Source organism: Magnolia sinica, chromosome 7, assembly GCF_029962835.1.
Source record: "Magnolia sinica isolate HGM2019 chromosome 7, MsV1, whole genome shotgun sequence".
Classification (NCBI taxonomy): Eukaryota; Viridiplantae; Streptophyta; class Magnoliopsida; order Magnoliales; family Magnoliaceae; genus Magnolia; species Magnolia sinica.
In genome coordinates, this window is record NC_080579.1 from 76,916,955 (window position 1) to 76,935,238 (window position 18,284).

General features: G+C 41.1%; 1 protein-coding gene across 1 annotated transcript; it reads right to left on the bottom strand.

Moving 5' to 3' along the window:
- Nucleotides 1–201: 201 nt before the first annotated feature.
- Nucleotides 202–4,220, bottom strand: LOC131250673 (uncharacterized). The gene is made up of 4 exons (XM_058250956.1): nucleotides 3,084–4,220; nucleotides 1,654–2,996; nucleotides 668–809; nucleotides 202–525 (listed from the first exon to the last, which is right to left on the bottom strand). Exons 1-4 carry the CDS (start codon nucleotides 4,218–4,220, stop codon nucleotides 202–204), a joined length of 2,946 nt encoding a protein of 981 aa, XP_058106939.1.
- Nucleotides 4,221–18,284: the final 14,064 nt, after the last annotated feature.

Here is an 18,284-nt window from a genome sequence, read left to right on the forward strand (position 1 = left end):
TACAATAACAACTACTGCATAACCACCTAGCAACCCCACAGATAACCACCCACTATCCGCATGACCAGACTATAATTAACTACCCAAAGACTCGGAGAACCCCACTACTAACAGAATAGACTAAGTCAAATAAGCAAAGCATAAGGCCTCACGTCCCAGGCCAAGCCCACAAGTAACAGGCCCATGACAATCCTTCCCCCATCAGAAGACCTTGCCCTCAAGGTCAGGGAAGTCTTTTTGCAGCTGTTGGAAGTCCACCCAGGAGGCATCATCGAGCCCTAGTCCTTTCCATTTGACAAGCAGTTCACTCACAGCTCGCCCTTGCTTCTTCTTCATGCGCCGCTGCAAAATTTCTTCAGGCTCAGCTTGCGGCCCACCATCAACAGCCACAGGAGGAATGGTAGAGACCAGCACATTCCGAGCGCCCAGCTTCCGTTTCAAACACGATACATGAAATACGGGATGTAGGAGAGAGGTTGATGGAAGATCCAATCGGTAAGTGACACTCTCAATCCTCTCTAGGAACTGATAAGGACCATAAAATCGAGGAGAAAGCTTCAGATTGCGGCGGTGCACAACCGAATGTTGTTTGTACGGTTGGAGACGCAGGAAGACCTAGTCGCCTATTTCGAACTGCCGCTCAATACGTTTTAAATCAGCAAAACACTTCATCCTTTCTTGTGACAGGTGTAGGTTCCCCCGCAAGAGGCGTAAAATCTCGTCCCGACGCTGCAGTGTGTCTTCCACAGACTGAACCGCCGTTGTCCCCGGCGAATGAGCCAACAATGGTGGCGAAGGGTATCCGTAAACTGCCTCGAAAGGTGTTATTTTAGTAGAAGCATGAACATTCGTATTATACCACCACTCTGCAATAGGCAACTACCGAGACCAATCTCTTGGTTTATCCCCGGAAAAACACCGTAAATAGTGTTCCACACACTTATTAACAATCTCCGTTTGACCATCCGTCTGTGGATGATAAGCAAAAGAAAATTTGAGCTCAGTCCCCTACAATTTGAACAATTCCTTCCAAAATAGGCCAGTGAAGACGGGATCCCTGTCACTAACAATAGAACTCGGCATGCCATGGAGTTTGAAAATATTGGCAATAAAAATCTGAGCAATTTTAGAAGCTGTGTAAGGGTGCGCAATTGGAAGGAAATGCGCATACTTACTAAGCCTGTCCACCACGACCAAAATCACACTGAAACTGTTCGAAAGAGGCAGCCCTTCAATGAAGTCTAAGGAAATATCCGACCATACTTTTGTAGGAATAGGTAAAGGTTGGAGGAGTCCTGCCGGAAGAAGATTTTCTGTTTTGTTGTGCTGCAAACATCACACTCTCGAATGAACGTTTTGACATCCTCTTTCATACCCTTCCAGTAATAATTGGCCCTAACTCGATGAAGAGTTTTATGAAGCCCCGAGTGACCTGCTTAAGGGCTCCCTTGAACCAAATGAAGCAACTGCTCCCTGATAGCAGTAAAGTCACTAATATACAGCCTGCCCTTGTAAAACAACAAGCCATCCTTTAAATGATATTTAGAGACATCAAGGAGATGGTTTGAAAAATTAGAGATGAGTTTCTTTAATTTTGGATCCAAGGAATAGGATACACGCAAATCTGAAAGTCAACTAGGAGAAGGAAAGGACAAGGCAGCCAACTGGCTAGGTGCATCTTCAAATTTCCTGGATAGAGCATCTGCCACCAAATTGTCTTTCCCCTTTCGGTATTCAACAACAAAATTAAATCCCAACAACTTAGTAAGCCATTTCTGTTGCATTGGAATACCCACCTTCTGCTCAAGTAAGTACTTGAGGCTTTGATGGTCTGTATGTATTCGAAAAGTCTGCCCCAACACATAAGACCGCCATTTCTTCACTGCTAGAACTAAAGCCAACAACTCCTTTTCATATGTAGAGAGGTGCAAGGCTTTTCCATGAATGGCCCGACTCATAAAGGCAATGGGCCTGTCCTGTTGCATTAATACAGTACCTATACCATAACCAGAAGCATCACACTGAATAGTAAAGGGTTTAGTGAAATCAGGAAGAATTAAAATAGGGGGTTTAGTCATAGCTTCTTTAAGGGCAGTGAAAGCATCTTTGGCAGCAAGATTCCAATCAAAGGAATTTTTTCTAAGTAGAGAAGTCAAGGGGGCAGCAATAGATCCATATCCTTTTATGAATTTCCTATAATAACCCGTAAGACCTAAGAAACCCCTTAAGGACTTAAGAGTTGAAGGAAAAGGCCAGTTTAACATGGATTCAATTTTTTTAAGGTCAGCTCGGACTCCATCTTTTGAGATTAAGTGACCCAGATATTCAATCTCAAGACACCCTAAAGCACACTTGGATTTGTTTGCAAAAAGATGATGTTGGTGTAAAATCTCCAGCACCTTGGCTAAATGGTGTCGATGTTCTTCCAAGTTGGTGCTATAGATAAGAATGTCATCAAAGAAAACTAAGATGAATTTTCTCAAGAAAGGTTTAAAAATATGATTCATGAGAGATTGAAAAGTAGCCGGGGCATTTGTCAAGCCAAAGGGCATTACGAGAAATTCGTAATGTCCTTCATGTGTACGAAATGCCGTTTTTGGGACATCATTAGGATTAACTCGAATTTGATGATACCCGGAACGTAAATCCAACTTGCTAAAAATAGTTGCCCCATGCAATTCATCTAGGAGTTCATCAACAATAGGAATAGGAAATTTGGCCTTAATGGTTTCTTTATTTAAAGCACGATAGTCAACACAAAGACGCCAACTACCATCTTGTTTACGTACTAAAAGAACCGGAGAAGAAAAAGGACTATGGCTAGGACGAATAATACCTGAGGCAAGCATGTCATTAACAAGTTTTTCAATTTCAGTTTTTTGAAAATAAGGATACCGATATGGACCAACACAAACGGGTTTGGAATGAGGATGAAGGACAATATTGTGGTTGTGATCACGGTTTGGTGGAAGTCCCGTAGGTTCATGAAAAACTTCCTGAAATTGCTCAAGTAAACTTGTAAGAAGAGGGTCATTTTCAAGAGTAGAATTGCTAAATGGAGTAGGATTGAGAAGCTGAATTACCAAACCCCGCTTGTCTTGTTTCATAGCCTTACCAAACTGTGCCCCATCCATCATGGATACCTCGGTTGGTGTAATGCCCTGTAAAACATGCTTAATATTCAAGAGAGTGAATTCCATACGTAACAGGACAAAATCCCATAAAATAGGCCCCAAGGTACAGAGCCATTGAACTCCTAACACAATATCACAAACACCCAAAGTTAAAACATAAAAATCTGCACGAAAAGTGTTTCCCTGCATTTGAAATTGAAGATCCTCACATTTGCCCGTACTGAATAAAGTGTCACCATTTGCCACTCTAACCAAGAGTCCTGCTGTGGATTGTGACTGCAGATGCGCCCGGTGTTGAATGGAGGGGTCCAGAAAATTATGTGTACTCCCGGTATCAATGAGAATCACTACTACACAACCGTTGATATGGCCCAGAATGCGCATGGTTTTTGGACTTAGGGAACCGGCCAGAGCATGGATAGAAATCTCAGGAGCGGGTTCTGTATCAACTTCTACCCCACTCAAGGGAACTTCTACTCCTTCTAGAAGTGGTGGTTGCTGCACGGGTCGTGGCTCGTCCTCCTCTGAGTCAGCCCATTCCATGATAAACAAACGGGCTGATTTGCATTTATGGCCCGGCCCCCATTTGTCATCACAATTGTAACAAAGTCCTTTTGCCCATCGCTCCTTCATTTGTAATGGGGACAAACGTTGGACCGGAACAATAGCCTTTGTATCTGAAGTGGTGTTGGTAATAAATGGGCGTGTGGGAAGAGAGCTCACCTTTGAACCCCGCCGGAAGGCGGCAACATTTTCCTCCTGCATTTTTGCCATACCAAAAGCCATTGTGAGGTTAGAGGGATTTAGCATACGAACCATGAACCGAATATCCTCCCGTAAGCCGCTCAAAAAACAACTGAGCTTATATGGTTCTGCCAACCCTTTAAGCCGATTAGATAAGACCTCAAATTGTGACTTGTAAGCCTCCACGGTTGTAGTTTGTCGGAGCCGTGTAAGGGCCTCCATTGGATCATCCAAAAGGGAAGGACCAAATCTGGTGAGTAAGGATTGAGAGAAGCCATCCCAACTAGTGATCCCACCTGAAGCCTCCAAATCTTGAAACCAAGTGAGGGCTTTACCCTCCATATGAAAGGAAGCCAAAAGGACCCGATGATGAGGGTTAGTTTGATGATAATTAAAAAATTGATTAGCGCGATAAATCCAACCATTAGGGTCGTCGCCATCAAATTTAGGAAAGTCGAGACGAATAGCCCTTGTTTGAATTCCACCATGCTCTTCAAATAAAGGATTTCCCCGCTGAGAGGATGACTCAATGTGAGAGTCTTCCTTATGCTTTCCTTGCTGAATGACCAAGGTCTCCACATTAGTCACCACCAGTTGTAATTGTGCTGACAAGTTTTCCACGGCCTGTTGCAAGGCTTCTTGATTTTGGTGTTGAATTTCCTATGTGTGCCGAACTGCAGCCAATGATTCAGCAAGGTGGGATAAGTGAGTATTGTGCCCGTCAGCCATGGACCAAACATCTCTGATACCACATGTAAGGAGCTAGATATCAGAAGTAAGTAGATAGCCACTTCGAGGGGGCCGAGTCCTCCTATTACGAATAATGAATAAACTTCCAGATAGATTTTCATTAACAACAGCAACTTAAATAACATGACAAATAACCAACAGCCCACTACTTACTGAAATTAAGCAACACGTAACAACCCACAATAACAACTACTGCATAACCACCTAGCAACCCCACGGATAACCACCCACTATCCGCATGACCAGACTATAATTAACTACCCAAAGACTCGGAGAACCCCACTACTAACAGAATAGACTAAGTCAAATAAGCAAAGCATAAGGCCTCACGTCCCAGGCCAAGCCCACAAGTAACAGGCCCATGACACAATACTTGATTTGGTGATCGATTTGTTGATTTTTGTGGGGGATTTTTTTTGTATTTATAGCCGATTTTTTTGTATTTTACAGAAATCCCTTTTTTCTTTTGAATTTGAGCACACATCTTGCATGAGAAAGCATTTCCAATCGTATCTATACCAACTCTAAAAAAAAAAATCGGGAAATCTATAGAAATTTCTAGAAAATCTAGAATTTTTCTTTGCTTTTTCAAATCTTATGCTTTGGGGGCTAGTTTTTATCAGGTCCACACTAGATCTCAGGGGTTTTGTAGTTTTTTATAATATTATTTCATTTTTCTGGAATTTTGAAAAAAAAAATTGTTGTTAATTTTTTTCAAATATGTTGAAATAGGGGCCTAAGGGGAGTATTTCCATCATATTTACACCATATCTTATTATTGATTTGGGTATTGTTGGAGACCCAATTTGGAGAAAATCAAAAAAATGTTTGATTTTTTTTTTCTTCTTCTTCTTTCAAATGCAATTTGTAATTAATTAATGATACAAAAGAAATTGAAGCACATATGGTCAAAGTAGATTGTTGATAATTTTGAAAATGCAAGTCAAAGTTATTTTTACACAATAGTATTCCTCTACATGTTACGGATTGCCCATATTTTCAGGTGTTTGTGGATGCAACAGCAGATGCGGGACCGGGGATTAAAGAGCCCAGTTCTTATGACATTAACTCGAAGTGTACAATGAAGTGTGGGCTTATGTACAATCATTTAGAAGGACATGGGCGAGCACAAGATGTACAATCATGTGTGATTGTTGGGTTGGCCCAATCAGATTGGGCATGATAAACTTTATAGTCTACTACCACTTGGGTACAGTATTCATTAGATCCGTTAATTCATATGATCATGTGAAGAATGCAGTTTATATATTTAACATGATGGATAGAATGGTGGAAAAATTGAAGAGTAATGTGATGCAAATTGTCACTGATAATGAGGCATCATATAAGGCAGCAGGAAAGATGTTTATGGAGAAGATGCCTTATCTATTTTGGTCTCCTTTTGTGGCGCACTGCATTGATCTCATCCTCGATGATATTGGGAAGAGGAGCAATGTGTCGATACTGGTTGAAGAGGCAACGTTGATTACAGGATACATTTACAATCACAATTGGATAATTGCTCTTATGAAGAAATTCACAAACGAGCGAGAGTTGTTGAGGCCTGGAGCGACTAGATTCGCCACAAATTTGATAGCCATAAAGAGTTTGTATAATCATAGAGGGGCACTTAGCGAGATGATTACATCTCGACAATGGATCAACTCCGAATATGGACAAAGGATGAGTGGCATGCTTATGGAGATGTGTGCAATTATAAGAGAACAAGTATTGAAAGAATATCCTAGAGATTATGAAAGCAATGGAACCTTTGATTAAGGTTCTTCGACTAGAAAATGACGATATGCTGATGATGGGCTTTCTTTATAAGGTTATGGACCGAGCAAAGTTGTTTATTAAACGTGATTGTAAACACTACAAGGATTGTTGAAAGCTAATAAATAAGCATTGGAATAAACAACTTCACCATGATCTCCACGCGACAGGTAAACACAAGTTACAGTGATTAAATTTAGTTATTCTTTTTCATTGGTTCGGTTCTTTATGTAGTATTGATATGTTCTATTGTTTTCTCTTTTAATGAACGTATAGGCTTCTTCTTAACTGCACATAAAGAGGTTGATGAGATAATTATTAGTTTGAAGAATGTCTTTAAAAGGTTGGAGCCAAACATTAACCAGCAAGTCGATGCCATTAATGAAGTAAGTTAATCACTATTTACAAATATGTATTTTGAAATGCATTAAGTATGCCACATATATAGATTGTATAGTGTAGACTTGTAGTACTTACTATTAGTTAATCTTTCAAGGGTAGAGATGTATGAACCGGCAATGGGTAGCTTTGGAGATCCACTTGCACGAGCTGCAATACAAAGAACCAATCCAAGTATAATTTATAAGTATAACAAGTTTGTTTTATTTAGGAAAGCTAGGTGTATAAAGTATATTTTTACCAATGTAATAAACTAAATAACTAATATATGATATATTTGTTTGTTATCTATGCAGCTCAATGGTGGGTTAATTATGAAGACAGTACACCTACTCACAAAATGTCACAATAAGAATCTTGAGTTAGTTTACATCATCCACCAGTTGTGAGAGAAATTATATCGTTTTTGCCCGCATCCACATTGAACAGCAAAACCGATTGAAGGCGATAAAGGTGGAGAAAAATGTTTTTATCCACTATAACGTGAGGCTGCGATTGAAAAACATGAAGAAATTAATAAGGCAAACTGACAACTAGGTGCAATAGTCCAATAAATTTGGACTATATTCTTGTTGAAGATGACTATCTTCTCCCATGACTTGAACAAAGAGAGAATGACAAAGAAACAACTAAAAGTGGGGAGCTTGAATACCCAGATCTCATTGTGGAAACAGCTCAAAGCTGTCCAAAGCCGATTGTTGAAGAAGATAACAAAGGGCACAATAGTAGCAGTGCAACTCATACTGATAGTCATAGCAGTGCCAGCGGTGGTGGTAATGGTGGTGGTGCACCTGTTGCTGGTGTTGGTCAGCATACCACACAGCCGTTTATGTATCGTGAGGTCAATGAGCATTGACGTGGCATACGAGACTAGACTTAATGGGTCTACTGAGTTACAATACGGCCAGCCAAGGGGGAAGAGCATCATGGAGAGACTGTGTCATGCCCCAAACTCAGAGACCGAGCTCACAAAATTTCCGTTCGCCGAATCTGGTGCCGACAGCCTCTATAGTACCCCATTCTCGGCTCCCAGTGCACATGCACCAGATTCTAATCCTGGGATCCTACAAGGAGAATTTTCTAATGTACATTTATCTTAAAGAAGCATAACCACAAATATACCCAAATCACAAGAGCAATATCACCATCACATATCCACTAATATAATCATTTGAGTACAATACTGAAAAGGAAATACATAAATCGAAAATCATGCTCCAGAAGACCACTATACGCTCCAAGCTCAACACTGTTGCATCACCTACACGCATCTATCATGCATAAGCTTATAAAAAGCTTAGAGGGTGGTGTAAGTGTGTGCATAAGGTAAGTGCCAAGTATTTAATACAATGTCATAGTCATACAATACCGCAAATACTGGTAATCCATAAATCGTACAATGTCAAAATAAGCAGAAATACTGACAAGATCATGAATTATCAGAGTAATCAGAAATACTGACAAAATCATAATTCACACGATAACAGAGTAAGCGGGATACTGACAAGTCCATGAGTCATACAATATTAAGATACGCAATACAAATCAAACTATGCAAATGAGGAGTCATAGAGAGCCAAATATTAGATGCAGAGGATACAATGCAATATACATTCCTAATGAGTAACACAGTTGGCGTCAGCCGTACCATATGCCGCGGATGTAATGCAAAATGTGGTGCGAATGGAATGACCGTGCTAGAGTGTGAAGTCGAGATGGTAGTACGTAGTATCGCAAGCTATAAGGTCCATCATAATAGACTTCTATCCAAACTAGTCCTATACCTAATTTGGATAGTCAAACTCAATGTGGTAAACTCCTGATCTCAGGTTAGTCGCGCGCCTCAACTGAAATCCTGGCTATTGCGAAGGTACATGTAACAAATAGTTGCGCACCACCAGCCCGAGTGGATAGTGAATGAATGAATGAATGAGTATACAACTCCTGCTCAATAAGTACATATCAATACAGTCCATCTCTAGGATCATCACTAGGGTTTAGTACACTCCAAATGGTACTCCGCTCTCCCAGCCGCACAGTCCAAGTGATCGTAAGAAACCCCACTATCCACCTGGCCAATAATCTGCTAATACCTATCCAGCAAGTCGATAGTGGACCCATTCACGAGCTGGTCAAATTCAGCCTAGTATTGCCCCCTTCTCTCGGGCGGGTAAGGCCACACCCCCTCCCAACCGACCACGACATGGTGGGGACGCGGCCTCCTGGTATTCGGCACTCGGGCGCTCATGTTCCACTCAGTCTTGACGTTGGGGCGTCTCCTAGCCTCGGAGGTTTAGGGACTTTCACCCACGGATATCCAAAGTGCCCAGATGCTCGAACCAAATATTTTTGGTGTCCTATCTAGTCATCCACGACAAGCTTGTGGAGGTCATAGCCCTGATATCGCTAGGGCGTACAGTAATCACAATCACACAATGCAAGATGCATGATTCATACAATCCAGTCATACATCGATCCTGCGCATACCATGCTCTCATGTGAGACAATCTCCTCCCATTAAGGAGTCTAATAACAACCTGTCCAATGACATATGCAATAGTCAACCACATCTCATAACAAACATACAGATGATGCGTATGGGCATGTATCATGATGCTATGCTGTCACATACTCATAATCGGTATCAATTACCAACATCAACAATTGGCCTCGACAATGTGGATATTTATCCAACATTGCCCCCGAGGTATGGTCCACATAGAGCCAAACATATAATGGGCCCACAGCCTCACATAAAGGCCTAATATACAACACAATGGGCCTTACACAAGGGCCACATATACACAACAGGTGGGCCCTGCTCATAGGCCTCAAATACATGACATGTGGGCCCTGCACATGGGTCTCGAATACATCAAATGGGCCATGCATCATGGGCGTAATAATATCACAATGGGCCTTGCCCATAGGCCAAGAATACATCACAATGGGCCTTACCCATGGGCCTCAAATACATCATAATGGGCCCCATCACCTAGGCCTCAATACACATCTCATTGGGCCTTGGACACGGGCTGAATACACATTACATCGAGCCTCAAATACGGGTCACATATACATCACATTGAGCCCCGACAATTGAAATCGGCAATCGGCCACGACAAATCAGAATCGGTAATCGGCCTTGATCGATAATCGGCAATTAGCCACGACAAATCAGAATCGAAAATTGGCCTCGATCGATAATCGATAATTGGCCATGACAAATCAGAATCGGAAATCGACCTCGATCGATAATCGGTAATCGGCCATGACAAATCAGAATCAGAAATCGGCCTCGATCGATATTCAGTAATCGGCCACGACAGATCAGAATAGGTAATCGGCCTTGATCGATAATTGGTAATCGGCCACGACAAATCAGAATCGAAAATTGGCCTCGACCAATAATCGGCAATTGGCCATGACAAATCAGAATAAAAAATCGGCCTCGATCGATATTCAGCAATCAGCCACGACAAATCAGAATCGAAAATCTGCCTCGATCGATATTCGACAATCGGCCATGACAAATTAGAATTGGAAATCAGCCTCGATCGATAATTGGCAATCGGCCATGACAAATCAGAATCGAAAATCGGCCTCAATCGATATTCGGCAATCAGCCACGACAAATCAAAATCAAAAATTGGCCTCGATCGATAATCGGCAATCGGCCACGATAAATCAGAATCAGAAATCGGCCTCGATCGATATTCGACAATCGGTGAGAATCCTATCAAGGCCTAGAGGAAGGTCACAATGTGGACATCTAACCATCATTGCCCATCAATGTAGATATTTAACCAACATTTCTCTCAAGGGGGTAGTCCACATAGAACCAAACACATAGTGGCCCCAAGGCCTCGCACAAGGGCCTCGAAGACATCACATCGGGCCTTACCCATGGGCCTCCAATACATCACATTAGGCCTTGCCCATGGGCCTCTAATACATTAAAAGGGCCACGCGTCATGGGCATAATACATGTCACAATGGGCCTCAGATTCAAACAGGTGGGCCCCATCATATGGGCCTTATACATATATATATATATATATATATATATATATATATATATATATATATATATATATATATATATATATATATATATATATATCAAAGTGGGCCTCAACAACAGTCCACAAACATATCAAGATGGGCCTAATCACATGGGCCTTATATTTATCAAAGTGGGCCGTTAAAAATGGCCGAGTCAAATGGGTCGAATCAAATAGGCCGGTGTAAATGGGCCGAATCGATTGAGCCGTTACAAATGGGCCGAATCAAGTGGGCCCCTAATACATTAAATGGGCCATACCAATGGGTCGTACCAACTACTCCCTTCCCCCATTGTTAGAGATGATTTTAGAGCATTATTTAAAAATGAATCATATACAAGGATCATCTGGACCATAACATAAATGACAGTGGTGATAATGATTTTCACAGTTAAATTTCAATGGGCAGCACCATAGTATTTATTTCCCATCCAGTCTTTTCATAAGGTCACAAAGACCTGGATTTTAGAAGGAAAACAAATATTGTTTTAATTGCTTCAAAACTTCTGTGCTCCCACGAGGGTTTCAATGGTGGACGTTCAATTCCCCCACTGTTTTACTGCAGTGTGGTCCACTTGATAAATAGCATGGATAAAATACATATATCAAGTGTAAGCCACACAGAACTTACTGATGTCATGGTGCCCATTGATGGACGGTATAGATGAAGCACGTACATCGTGCATAGCCCACAGAACTTGCTACTAGAAATAGCAGCTATAACTGGTGTGGCAGACCAGCCCGTCAGTGCCCATCGTCCATTTGAATGGTCTGGATTACAAATGGCTGGACGGCGTTGATAGAACTCATACACCATGTGGGGCCTCATCCAAATGAACGGACAGTGAGGATGCAAATATACATCACAGTGGACTCCACCTGTCCACTGATGAATGGACGGCGTTAATATAAACATACATCAAGTTGGACTCCACCCGTCCATATCGCTGGACGGCGTGGATACAAACATACATCAATGGGACCCACCACTCACGTGGCCCAGCTTACATATATATATATATATATATATATATATATATATATATATATATATATATATATATATATATATATAAATTACAATAGCCAACGTCCAGAGGCCTGAATGTTCTGGACGGTGGAGATCTCATGCACATTACATGGTGTGTCCACACGTGTGGCTGACCTCAAATCATGATACTATATATTATATTAATATATATAAATATATAACATATAATATAATATATTATATGTACATACACAGATCCACCGTCCATATACATCTGGACGGTGCAGATGGTGTAAATTGAAGGTGGGTCCCACGTATGAGTGGCCCACCAGTGCATCTTGTAATATAAAATATTATATTATAAAGTAATATATATGTGTGTGTGTGTACACATGTGTAGGAGGGTGGGATGTGTCAGCGTCCATGCCCTCATCCTCTTACTTTTTTTCTTTTTTTTTTTTGTTAGCTTGTTAGTATACATGCACGCCAGTACACACACTTCATGTCAGCCAGTCCCACTAAGACCTCAAGTGTTGAAACGAGGTATCTCCACTCGGTTTGCCAGTTGAGCTATGGATCTGAGTGTGTCCAGACCTTGGACAGCCCGAATGTAGATGCACTTCAAGGTGGAGTCCCACCATTTATGATGGACGGTGCGGATGAAACACAAATTAGTGGGGCCCACTTCATCAAAATGGATAGAAAGAGAGAGGGAGAGAGAGAAAGACGGTGATGGAGGGACCCCGCCACTATGGGTCCCTCATGATTACAACATATACATCTTAATGGGTCCCACCAACAAATGGACTTTCAAATGCAAATTGACGGTAGAGCACCCACCTATTAGCCTCCTTCTTTGGCTCCTTGTACTTGTATGCTCCTATGCTCGACTTTTAATGGTGGATGATGGAGTTTTGATGGTGGGGATGAGAGATGAAAGGGTGGGAAAGTGGGCCACACTTGTTGTTTAGGGAGAGAGCTTGGACGTATGGAATTCTTAGTTGCTTGAGAGTGAAGAGATGAAATGAAAGAGAGAGGGGAAGTAATGGGTTAAAGGGATGGGGTGATGTGGTGGTTGTAAGGAAAGATATAGGTTTGTTTGAAAATGTGTAAAAGAGGAGCGGTGAAGGGAGAGAGAGGGTTGACTTGTGGGAAAAGAGAGAGAGGCCACTTGTACTTGTTGTTGGGTGAGGTGGCATGGAGGTAAGGTGATGTACTTGACTTGATTTGATGTGACATGTCATAGAGATTCCCTTGAAGTTTGTAACACGCGGTGTTTCTTCGAAATGAACGCAGGCCCACATCCCTGGCCTGAGTATCGGATCGGTGTGCGAGTCGCGGCGTTAGAACCGTGACGATGGCGCGGTCGCTATGATACAAGTTTCAGATCGAGCTGACTTCGGTATATAGGACCCAGCTTAGGATCGCGCGCAAACGTCAGATACAGGTCTAGGGTTGCCGAAATTTGACAGGGAGGACCACGAAAGTCCACAGAACGGTACGAACTATAATTCGGGTCTTACAGGTTGGCACCAGTGGCACTAATGGAGCACCGAGACATCAGGAGGCTTACAGTGATGCGAGACAACTAGCCACTTGCTCTAAAATCTCAAACTAATAGAGCATGGAAAATCAATCCCTTTTATCTCATAGCCCAGGCCCCACATCCCATGGTTAAGACCTCGGCCGAACTCCCCTCGTAGGCCCCACTTCACATGGGTTTCGCTTCACACGAGCCACCCAGTTCACACGGGTGGGGCCCGTCTCGCACGGGCCGCCCACCCCGAGTGTGCCCCTACATCCCACAAGCCACCCCACTCAAGCACAATGTGAAAATGCCTCTGCATTATACGGACAACATGGATATGATTATGGATACACAGATCCAATTGCGCCACTTTCGTATTGGAGTAGTCTTCCTGATCAAAAAGTTTCATATGGATATGGATATCTAAATCCAAATCCAAGTTATTCGTCATCAGTATCACAGTCTCAATAGTACGAGCAGTAGTATGACTATTCGTTTGGTAATGGTGGACATCCTTACTCGGGATTAGGGTCGATTCCTAGTCAAGATCAATCTTCCTCAGGTCTCGTTGACCTACTCTTTCATCTAGCTCTGGTTAAAATGGATATGTAGCACCAACACCTATTGCACAACCACAAGCATAGTCGGATGATTACGAGGACGTGGACGTGGACCAACCACAACTAGCAAGATTTTCATTTTGGTGGTAAGGTGATTGGTGAGGTTTTATTAAGATAAGTATTTTCTTAGAGATTATTAACATTTAAGCTAATTGGTAAGTACTAAGTATTTCTACACTTAAACTGTTACGCATTCTCCAAGCAAGCACAATAGTGACTAGCGACTAGTGACTAGTGACTAGTGATACTTCTTAAAACCTCAATACTTAATAGTTTAATAGTTGATATATAATCGTATTAGGCTATTAACAATATATGATATCAATTTATGACATATATCAATAGTTTATATAAAGTTAAAAATTAAAAATTAAACACCACAACCTACAATAGGTCAACCCATCAGGACAGCATTCTTACCAAAGAATAATTTAATACACCATTGAATACATGGTCAAAACACACAAAATGATAGATTCTTGAATATATCATTTTTTTTCCTTATTTTTCTAATATTTTCCATATTTTTTTGCTTTAAAAAAAAATTCTAATTGATACAGGCCGATATGGCCCTGATACCGATATGTGACATCGTATCGTTCTGCCGAGCCAATACGCTGACCGATACTGTCATTCTCACAATAGAGTCAACCCCTTCTGATGGGGACACATTCTAGAGGTGGGCCAAAAGGAACATAAGCTCCTCTATCTCAGTAACCGAGAGATGCCTCTTGTAAGAGGGCATTCAACGAACCAAGGAGCCACTAAAAGAGAGACAATCCGACACTTCCGGCTCTTCCAAAATTGCGAGACTAATCCCCGGCATCAAGCATGACGCTTCCAAACATAAAAACTAGAGGGTCAACTGATATTGTCACTTCCATCAAACCCCAAACACCTTGTAGGCAACTGTAATGCCATTAAATACTTGTACAAGAATTATTGCCAAAAATACCTTAACCATTGATGATCAATTTCTACCAAAGATGACTTCACTTCTCGACCGACAACTAACATAGGATCTCAGTATTTATACCAACTCCATTCCTCTCATACAACCCTTTGACCTCAAACCCATCAACTAAACCTACACCATCACATAATACGCACGTCCATTCCATCTCTACCTCTCGACCCTTCAATTACCGCACTACCCTAAGGGGTCATTTGGCACCATGGATTTGGGGGGGTTTGAGGGGATTTCAAATCCGCATGTATGTTTGGCACCATAAAGTAACTAGAGGTTTCAAATCCCCTCAAAGAGGAGATTTGAAATCCAAGTTGAAAGCTTGGATTACATTTAAAATCCTTCCAAGAGTTGCATGTGTAACATGTGCATCACTAGGCTATTAATATATTGGTCACATGACCCACTGATGATATCCCAAAACAATCAGATTATCAAGTGCAATACTATAATTACTTTAATATGATGATCCGCGCCGTCCAAACATTGTTTATGTAAATCAACGGTTAAAAATCATTGGTTAGTAACTCAGATGTGATCTTGTGCTTGTGGCCCATCCGAGACTTGGAATTTCATCATTTTAAGGCAAAGTATATATTTCAACAAGCTTATTATAATCAATGTCAAACATTACATCGTACACTAATTAGAGATATTAAAGTTGATTTAGTAATTAAATTCATACCCCTATAAATATACTATGCATAGTTACTTTTGGATTACAAGGGATTCTAAATCCAAGTTGCCAAACACAACGGGAGGATTTCACATCCAAGGGGTTTCAAATCCAAGGGGTGCCGAATCCAGGGGGTTCCAAATCCACACTCCCAAACAGGCCCTAACATCTTTCATCTACCAAACATACTATGTTGAAACTCAACCAATTCAAATCCCACTATTTCATCTATTCTACACATCAACCCTCCATCAAAATGCCTTTAGTGGCATTTTCTTCCAAACAAACATTACTCACAAATATCCCACCATTTGATCTATTAAACATTGTCTGCCCTCTCTTAACCTCAGGATCAATCACTCTTAGTTCAACATACAACACAATGCATAATAAACCCCTTCACGTAGTGGCTAAAGTTTAGGATCATGCACTCAGCCTAGTCCTAGTCAATAACGGTTTCGACATCAATATGTGTCCCCTTATCAGCTTTTATAAACTTTAAATTGAAAGCTCAAAACTCCTTGAATGCCCTATGGAGATCACCGCTTATGGTAACACTTACTGATATCATGTCAGTACCATCTAGCTTCCATTGCAAGTAAGACCCCTTGTCTATCATACCATCTTTCGTATCTTAAGATATTCCTTCCTCTTATATCATGCTCCTAGTTCGTAAATGGATTCACAAATATAAAGCCTTATCCTCTAGCCTTCACTAAGTGTGTCGAATTCCCCATCTTTGATAGCATGTCACCATCCCAAGAGAAACGCCATCCATGACTAACATTGAGCATATCAAAATCTGACACAAAAACATTACTCATACAAATATAACCACTTCATCTCTCCACCATACACATGAATCCACCTCAAACCCATCCATTAAACCCCTAATTATCATTTCTAACACTCTTCGCCAATGCGATTCTCCTTAAACAAATCAACCTACATCTCATGTCTATTGTTCAGCTCCACCTTATTTGCTGAGAATCTATCATTTTTTTCCCAGTTAGCATTAGATCAACCCTCCATCCATACATCATCCTTACAATACTAACAACACCCACAATGCCTTCCAAATTTTCTAATGAGAACCAACACTTTCAGTCAACAACATTTACTCACAATTCCTCTAGTCGCACCTCTAACCATCCTACCCCAACACACTGCCAACAGCTAGACGAACCATCAGGCTGTCCACATGTACACCCCAACCCATTCCCCTTAACAGTGTCCCCCCTTTCAATCTGATATATATATATATATATATATATATATATATTAAATATGAACATTTTCACACTAGATCCACCACCAAACACCCTCACCTAAATTATCAACAACTACACCTACTGACCTACCTCCTACTCTATTTTTCCTTTTTTTGAAAGGTGCCTCCCACTATTTCTGACACTGAATCACATGAATTTTAGCTTAATGTTCTGGTAACCGAACTACATCTAAGACCTCACATCCATCAATACGATAGACATGGCTAAGATCAACCTAGGCACTTAAATCCCATCAAGTTACAGAAATTGGCAAATGATCCACCATATGTGGAAGTCAACAAGTCACCGAGTTGCTGTTTGAATTTCATGATATTTATGCTTGGTATTGTGCTGACATGCTGGTCTAGACCCTTCCCTAGTAATTCATCACATATAGATAGCCACTAGAGCACTCCTTATTACTCAAAAACATCATAGAATGCAACCTAATATTGCATCTAAAGTCAAGGATGAACTCTAAAATCTCATAATTGTATGATTCATTACCCTTATTATACTAACACCGGTTGTGTAGCAGGCATTCTTAACTTACCACTTGTATCGGGGCCATGACAATCGCTTCCTACTCTCTCGTCACAGGGCCATGACAATAGCTTCCATCTCCCTCCCTCCCTAACTTTTTATCCATTAAAATTGCATGTATGACCATTGTTTTTAAAGTTTCAGCCAAAAATCTTGCCCAATAACCAACTTCCCAAACCAAACTTATGCACACTACACCGTCATCATTGTGGGATAAAATCCTGTTTCACCAAGAGAGAGAGAGAGAGAGAGAGAGAGAGAGAGAGAGAGAGAGAGACTAAGGTCATAGATGGGTAAGCAAGAAAAGCCTTCATATTCATGAGGCCATTAACATGGAAGGAATTCGCAAACGTTTTATTCTATTCACAAACAAGAACCAACAATTACACGGTTCAATGAAGATCCAGGTGCCCAGTGCAATGGTAGTCAATCAATGGACCCACAAACAACGGGCCCTATTGCAGCAATAATCAATATATGGGCCTATAAATGTTAGTGAGTGCAACAAGTCCATCTTCTCAAGGTTCAATAGGCATTTACTTTCAAGGTACAAAACCTACATCTAAGCTTTGGATTATTGAAACCAATTTCATTTCAAATTTTAGCTAACAAGCCATCCTTGTTGGCAACTTCGGCCAAAACTCCTACAATGAAAGGTATTCTAAGTTTTGATTGCAACATCATTCTCTAGTCAAAATATCCAAGTCATTATAAGTTGGTATAATGTCATGCACAATCATGCAAGTATGATCTAAAATTTTTCCCTTTTCCTTGGTGCGAACACCAACTGAACCAGTTGAACGTCATACGCACATCACGTC

Excerpts from the sequence above, each read along its gene's own strand:
- LOC131250673 (XM_058250956.1), bottom strand. The coding sequence starts at position 4,220 with ATGGAGGGTAAAGCCCTCACTTGGTTTCAAGATTTGGAGGCTTCAGGT. Across the intron at positions 2,997-3,083 it reads AACAAGACAAGCGGGGTTTG|GAAGTTTTTCATGAACCTAC; the intron begins GTAATTCAGCTT and ends GAGCAATTTCAG. Across the intron at positions 526-667 it reads CTGTCACAAGAAAGGATGAA|TTCCTAGAGAGGATTGAGAG; the intron begins GTGTTTTGCTGA and ends GGTCCTTATCAG.